The 8,319-nt window shown below is 41.9% G+C and overlaps 1 protein-coding gene across 4 annotated transcripts in view; it reads left to right on the plus strand.

Annotated features, from left to right (window-relative positions):
• LOC110532909 (rho GTPase-activating protein 6) overlaps positions 1-8,319 on the plus strand; it is a 131,829-nt gene that overhangs the window by 77,059 nt on the left and 46,451 nt on the right. For all 4 annotated transcript variants that reach the window (XM_036987294.2, XM_090183504.1, XM_036987295.2 and 1 more), the window contains exon 2: positions 2,253-2,409. In XM_036987294.2, coding sequence (XP_036843189.1) covers positions 2,253-2,409 — 157 coding nt within the window. The remainder of the gene's footprint in view (positions 1-2,252; positions 2,410-8,319) is intronic.

Consider the following 8,319-nt stretch of genomic DNA (forward strand, 5'->3'; position numbering starts at 1 on the left):
CAGAGAGCACACTGGACACTGGCTGAGGAGTAGGGTTGATCCGAGTGCTCTGACCTGACAACAGCAGTCAAGCACCCAAGCTAACTGGCTAACTTTGGCTAGCTTGCTAGCTACTTCCTGACATAAATGAGAGAAAACCTCACTCTGACCCTTTTTCTCGCCTTGGCAGAGCTGGTTGGGCTGTTTTCATGTTATCCAGTGCCTTGGTGACTGTAACTGTGCTGTTGGCAACAATTTAATTACACTTTTTTGCCGACTATTACTGACACCGGCCATATTCAACAGGTGTTGAGAGTTGGCTCTTACTGACACCGGCCATATTCAACAGGTGTTGAGAGTTCGCTCTTACTGACACCGGCCATATTCAACAGGTGTTGAGAGTTGGCTCTTACTGACACCGGCCATATTCAACAGGTGTTGAGAGTTGGCTCTTACTGACACCGGCCATATTCAACAGGTGTTGAGAGTTGGCTCTTACTGACACCGGCCATATTCAACAGGTGTTGAGAGTTCGCTCTTACTGACACCGGCCATATTCAACAGGTGTTGAGAGTTGGCTCTTACTGACACCGGCCATATTCAACAGGTGTTGAGAGTTCGCTCTTACTGACACAGGCCATATTCAACAGGTGTTGAGAGTTCACTCTTACTGACACCGGCCATATTCAACAGGTGTTGAGAGTTCGCTCTTACTGACACCGGCCATATTCAACAGGTGTTGAGAGTTCGCTCTTGCACGCTCAGACGAGAGTATTGAGATAGGAGTAGATAGCCAGAGTGAATTTACGAACGCACCCTACGAAAAAACGGAATTTACCCCCTACTCAGGAATAGGGTGCCATTTTGGATGTACTCTATATCTACAGTATATCCTATTCCATGGGGATTTGATGGTTGGATAATAGTACAGATGGGTGGCAGTCAGCAATGATGACAACCGTCAAAATAAACCTTCTATGGTTTTCTGTTCATTACATAGTTGTATATTCCATGTGGGTTGTGGATAAAAATAATATTTGGGATGAAATCAAATCTAATCACATTTTATTTGTCACATACACATGGTTAGCAGATGTTATTGCGAGTGTAGCGAAATGCTTGTGCTTCTAGTTCCTACAGTGCAGTAATACCTAACAATTCCCCAACAACAACCTATTACACACAAATCTAAAGGGGTGAATGAGAATATGTACATATAAGTATATGGATGAGCGATGGCCGAGCGGCATAGGCAAGGTGCAATAGATGGTACAGAATACAGTACATACATGTGATATGAGTAATGTAAGATATGTAAACATTATAACAGTGGCATTATTTAGAGTGGCATTGTATAAAGTGAAAAGTGATCAATTTATTAAAGTGTCCAGTGTTTGGGTCTCAATGTAGGCAGCAGCCTCTCTGAGTTAGTGATGGCTGTTCAGCAGTCTGATAGCCTTGAGATTAAAGCTGTTTTTCAGTCCTTCGGTCCCAGCTTTGTTGCACCTATATTGACCTCGCCTTCTTTATGGTAGCGGTGGGAACAGACAGAGGCTCGGGTGGTTCTTGTCCTTGATGATTGTTTTGGCCTTCCTGTGACATTGGGTGCTGTAGGTGTCATGGAGGGCAGGTAGTTTGCCCCCGGTGATGCGTTGTGTAGACCTCACCACCCTCTGGAGAGCCTTGCGGTTGAGGGCGGAGCAGTTGCCATACCAGGCTGTAACAGCCCGACAGGATGCTCTTGATTGTGCATCTGTAAAGGTTTGTCAGGGTTTTGGGTGACAAATTTCTTCAGCCTCGTCATTGTTGGTAATCAAGACCACTACTGTTGTGTCGTCTGCAAACTTGATGATTGAGTTGGAGGCGTGCATGGCCACGTAGTCATGGGTGAACAGGGAGTACAGGAGGGGGCTGAGCTCGTTTAGTATTGAGACTATCGATTTGTCTTTTTCTTTTTCTGACATTCTTTTTTTTATGATGACCTTGATGACCTTGATGACCTTGATGACCTATGATCACATGCAACTCATCTCTTTTCCTCTCTCTCCCTCCACTCCTCTTCCATCTCCATCTACTCCTTTAATCACTCATCTTCGCTTCCTCTCTCTCTCTCTCTCTCTCTCTCTCTCTCTCTCTCTCTCTTATTACTCTGAACATGTCTCTCTTCCAAAAAATATGTACATCTCAATGAGACAAACTTGCATGAACAAAGGTTTTATATATATATATTTTACACATCTAACACTATCTATTTCTTTTTCTCTCTCCTCCAGGGTGACCATACGTGGGCGACCATGTTGGGCCAGAGTGTCCGTTTGCAGCCAGTACCCATCCAGAGCCTGTCTGAGCTGGAGAGGGCCCGGCTGCAGGATGTGGCCTGCTACCATCTGGAGAAGAGGGACCTGGACTTCAACATCAGCATCCCCAGAGGTACAGAACTGATAGGTCTGGTACTCTGTGGCCATGCCAGAAAGGATAGACAGAGATATGTGTACGAGGCTGGTCTATCTCCAGATAATAAAGGGTTTTGGGGTTTGAATCTGGAGGAGAAGGACCTCATAATCAGCGTCCCTAGAAGTACAGAGGAAGGGGTAGCAGTTCATATATGGCCATGCTAAAAGACAGAAATATGTTATGGGATATGAGATGGAAGTCCCCAGAGCTTTACAAGTGAGGAATAAATACTACAGTATATGTCCACACTATACAGGGGAAGTAGACTCTATGGCCATACTATAAAGGGGAAGTAGACTCTATGGCCATACTAGAGAGGAGGAGTAGACTCTATGGCCATACTAGAGAGGATGAGTAGACTCTATGGCCATACTAGAGAGGAGGAGTAGACTCTATGGCCATACTAGAGAGGAGGAGTAGACTCTATGGCCATACTAGAGAGGAGGAGTAGACTCTATGGCCATACTAGAGAGGAGGAGTAGACTCTATTGCCATGCTAGAGAGGAGGAGTAGACTCTATGGCCATGCTAGAGAGGAGGTGTAGACTCTATGGCCATACTAGAGAGGAGGAGTAGACTATATGGCCATGCTAGAGATGAGGAGTAGACTCTATGGCCATGCTAGAGAGGAGGAGTAGACACTATGGCCATACTAGAGAGGAGGAGTATACTCTATGGCCATACTAGAGAGGAGGAGTAGACTCTATGGCCATGTTAGAGAGGAGGAGTAGACTCTATGGCCATACTAGAGAGGAGGAGTAGACTCTATGGCCATGTTAGAGAGGAGGAGTAGACTCTATGGCCATACTAGAGAGGAGGTGTAGACTCTATTGCCATACTAGAGGAGAGGAGTAGACTCTATGGCCATACTAGAGAGGAGGTGTAGACTCTATGGCCATGCTAGAGAGGAGGTGTAGACTCTATGGCCATACTAGAGAGGAGGTGTAGACTCTATGGCCATGCTAGAGAGGAGGAGTAGACTCTATGGCCATACTAGAGAGGAGGTGTAGACTCTATGGCCATGCTAGAGAGGAGGTGTAGACTCTATGGCCATACTAGAGAGGAGGTGTAGACTCTATGGCCATGTTAGAGAGGAGGAGTAGACTCTATGGCCATACTAGAGAGGAGGTGTAGACTCTATGGCCATGCTAGAGAGGAGGAGTAGACTCTATGGCCATGCTAGAGAGGAGGTGTAGACTCTATGGCCATGTTAGAAAGGAGGTGTAGACTCTATGGCCATACTAGAGAGGAGGTGTAGACTCTATGGCCATACTAGAGAGGAGGTGTAGACTCTATGGCCATGCTAGAAAGGAGGAGTAGACTCTATGGCCATGTTAGAAAGGAGGAGTAGACTCTATGGCCATGCTAGAGAGGAGGAGTAGACTCTATGGCCATGCTATAAAGGAGGAGTAGACTCTATGGCCATACTAGAAAGGACGGACTCATATAGACATATAGTCCTGGAATAACATGATTTAAATTTCTTAAACATTCATTTTTTAAATTAAATCTCTTTTCTGAACATATTGAACAAGATAAAGAGGGAGTCGTGATATGATACGGATGTGATATACAGTATGATATGAAAATCATGCAGCGCCGTGTCACGATCGCAGATTTTAGAGAAACAACAAATGTCGGAATATATAAGTGTCTTATATCGGCTGAAAGCTTAAATTCTTGTTAATTTAACTGCACTGTCCAATTTACAGTAGCTATTACTGTGAAAAAAGGAGAGCTCCTAACAACAAAATGCTTTTATCACCAAGATAGGTTTGATAAATTCACCTCTGAAGGTGAAGTGTGTACCTACATTCTGAAATCTTGCTCTGATTTATCATCCAAAGGGTCCCACGGATAACATGAAGTGTCATTTTGTTAGATAAAATCATTTTCCATATCCCAAAAAGGTCCATATAGCATGCACGATTGATTTTGTATTTCCACTCGTTCAATTTGCAAAGAAAGGAATCTGAAAATCTAACCCTAAACGTTGTATCAACCAGTCAAATCACATTCGTATTTATTCCTCAGAGATCCTAGAACGTAACCAGACTTCACTATATCATTAGGAATGTGGTATATCATATTGGACACCAAATTTGGTCAGAGAACGACGCCTTCATGACACGCCAATGACGCGGGGCGGTCTTCACATGATTGATTGTAACTTTGTCAAATAAGCACCAATCGTGGTCAAACAAAGCTAGCTAGATAGCCAATGAGCTGGGCTTTACGGGAGTTTCTGGAATCCCCGAATCTGTCGCAAAATGTAGCGGCTATCCTTGTGCGACAGCAAGCCTTTTCCTTTTGGACAGAAATTCTAAGAATATGGAGCATTATGAAGTTATGAAAACTGTTTTTTTTGCAAATGTTGAACTTACAATATGGCTACTAATACTGGAAAAGCTAAATCAAAGTCCAAGTATACAAATGTGACGATATTCTTGCAGAAAAATGTCACGTGAATGTAAATGTCTCCTTCACGATTTGCCCAAATGTACCTGGGTGACTTCACACTAAATGTCATGTAGTTTGCTCATACTTCAAAGTGATCCATCTGAAACTTTGCACATACCATCTTGTGGACACCATGGGAATTACAACCAGAGTGATGGCTAGATGTGGGACCTAAATATATATATTTTTAAATAAAACAGTTATTTTTTTCTTTGTATTTTTTTCTACCAGATCTATTGTGTTATATTCTCCTACATTTAATTCACATTTCCACAACTTCAACGTGTTTCCTTTCAAATGGTACCAAGAATATGCATAATCCTTGCTTCAGGTCCTGAGCTACAGCCTATGTGTTACTTCAATACATCTCAGAGAGAAGCAATCGGGGTAGAAGGGCCTTGGTCAGGGGGGGGGGGGGGACCAACAACCCAACGGTCACAAATCTAATCTAGTCAAATCTAATCTGGTCAAATCAAATCTAATCTTGTCTAATCTAATCTAGTCAAATCAAATCTAATCTTGTCTAATCTAATCTGGTCAAATCAAATCTAATCTTGTCTAATCTAATCTGGTCAAATCAAATCTAATCTTGTCTAATCTAATCTGGTCAAATCAAATCTAATCTTGTCTAATCTAATCTGGTCAAATCAAATCTAATCTTGTCTAATCTAATCTGGTCAAATCAAATCTAATCTTGTCTAATCTAATCTGGTCAAATCAAATCTAATCTTGTCTAATCTAATCTAGTCAAATCAAATCTAATCTTGTCTAATCTAATCTAGTCAAATCAAATCTAATCTTGTCTAATCTAATCTAGTCAAATCAAATCTAATCTTGTCTAATCTAATCTAGTCAAATCAAATCTAATCTTGTCTAATCTAATCTGGTCAAATCAAATCTGGTCAAATCAAATCTAATCTGGTCAAATCTAATCTAATCTGGTCAAATCTAATCTTGTCTAATCTAATCTGGTCAAATCTAATCTAATCTTGTCTAATCTAATCTAGTCAAATCAAATCTAATCTTGTCTAATCTAATCTAGTCAAATCAAATCTAATCTTGTCTAATCTAATCTAGTCAAATCTAATCTGGTCAAATCAAATCTAATCTGGTCAAATCTAATCTTGTCTAATCTAATCTGGTCAAATCTAATTCAAAAGTAGGAATAGGAAGAAGAGTAGGAGTAACAAGAGTAGAAGGGGTGGTAGGGTGTTACATTCCTCTCTCTTGTCACCAGGGCTACATAAGAGGCGTCACCCTGAACAGTCTCAGTGCTTCTCCATCCATGTCTATTTTCAGAATGTTAACCTCTTGACCTTTAACCCCTGACCTCTCTCTAATCAGTCAACTGTCTGGACACTGTCATGGGCACGTTTATCGGTCAAAGCAGAAGAATAACATTCCAAAGTTATGTCTCTTTCGTTGATTTATTGTGTGAGTTTTTATTTTTATTACCTGAAGTAAAAGAGTAGAAAGGACTCCTGTATATTTACAACTAAAAAAATATTGTATTGGAAAGTGTAACTTTTTGGGCACAATCGTTAGGAATGGAGATTAGAATATAATAACTTTATTTCATCTAGGGGGAACTTCAGTTTGTTCACTTTGGGTCAGTGGCTGGTTGGTTTCATAACACAATCAAGTTCTTTGTCAACACAATTTTTTCCCAGCACATCCATGTTTTATCCATTTGTTCCCATGGATACGTTTGTCATTGTGAATCATTTGGGATTCAGCCTTGATAAACTCGTAGTAGATTAATTGTATATGTTTGCCATATGTTGGACCGGAAAACAGCAATGTGAGAATTATCTGCAGTACAGATGTAGGGTCTTAATTTGATCACTCTTTTGTTGCTGATAACTTTTTTGTGCATTTTCAGGTTTAAAATGGCTTCTTAAGTTTGTAATTTCCACTTTAAGATGTCAGATGTGATTTTCCCTAACAAAAAATATATCAACCCCTACATTACTTTTAATACACATAATAATTCAAATATTCTGTTGCTGAGGGATGATTTTTATGCTGTAGCAAACTAGCTCAAATTAAGAGCCTACATCTGTATGTTTTAAGTAATATCATGTGTCGTTAGTCCACATCACTTATAGGAAGAGTTTTTTAAACCGCTTTCCCCTCTTTTTCTCCCCGCTTTCCCCTCTCTCCCTCTCTCTCCCTCTTTCATCCCTCTCTCTCCCTCTTTCATCCCTCTCTCTCCCTCTTTCATCCCTCTATCTACCCCTTTCCTCCCTCTTTCGTCCCTCTTTCATCCCTCTCTCTCCCTCTTTCATCCCTGTCTCTACCTTTTTCATCCCTCTCTCTCCCTCTTTCATCCCTCTATCTACCCCTTTCCCCCCTCTTTCGTCCCTCTTTCATCCCTCTCTCTCCCTCTTTCGTCCCTCTTTCATCCCTCTCTCTCCCTCTTTCATCCCTCTCTCTCCCTCTTTCATCCCTGTCTCTACCTTTTTCATCCCTCTCTCCCTCTTTCATCCCTCTCTCTCCCTCTTTCATCCCTGTCTCTACCTTTTTCATCCCTCTCTCTCCCTCTTTCATCCCTCTTTCGTCCCTCTTTCATCCCTCTCTCTTACTCTTTCATCCCTCTTTCATCCCTCTTTCATCCCTCTTTCATCCCTCTCTCTCCCTCTTTCACCCCCCTCTCTCCCTCTTTCATCCCTCTCTCTTCCTCTTTTTCTACCATTTTTACCCTTTTTGTTAATCCTCCCTCTCTCCCTCTTGTCTCCATCTTTCTCGCCCTCTTTCTCCCTCTATTCTCCCTCTTTATTTCTCCCTCTTTCATCCTTTTCGTCCTCTCTTTTCCCAAACTCTGGGGTCAAAGGGATATGGCCCCTCTCTCTGGGGTGACGTTTCCCATGGGTACAGATCTAGGATCAGCTTCCCATCCCCCAATCCTGACCGTAACCATTAGTGGGGGAAATGCTAAACTGAATCAGGATCAGCGTCTAGGGGCAACTTCACGCTCCTCCTGGGCCCCTCAGTAATGCATAGTTTCTGAAACACAGCTGCTATACAAACACAGGAGGCTGCCGAGGGGAGAACGGCTCATAATAATAACCTGAACGGAGTAAATAGATTGTCTACAATTGAACAACCTCTTGTGTACAACCATACAGCATCCAGCATTGAAAAGTGCTACGGTAACAGCATGTGCCCAGTCATGGACAGATTTTCACCTAATTTGTTCCAATAAATGCTAATTCCATGGTATAATATAAACTCATTCCTTACTGAATCCTGGAATAGAAAACTAACAGTCACTGGACAACGCTGTAGTATCAAGACTCATTATAGAAAACTAACAGTCACTCGACAACGCTGTAGTATCAAGACTCATTATAGAAAACTAACAGTCACTCGACAACGCTGTAGTATCAAGACTCATTATAGAAAACTAACAGTCACTCGACAACGC

Source organism: Oncorhynchus mykiss, chromosome 9, assembly GCF_057628025.1.
Source record: "Oncorhynchus mykiss isolate SJ-2025 chromosome 9, ASM5762802v1, whole genome shotgun sequence".
Taxonomy (NCBI): domain Eukaryota; kingdom Metazoa; phylum Chordata; class Actinopteri; order Salmoniformes; family Salmonidae; genus Oncorhynchus; species Oncorhynchus mykiss.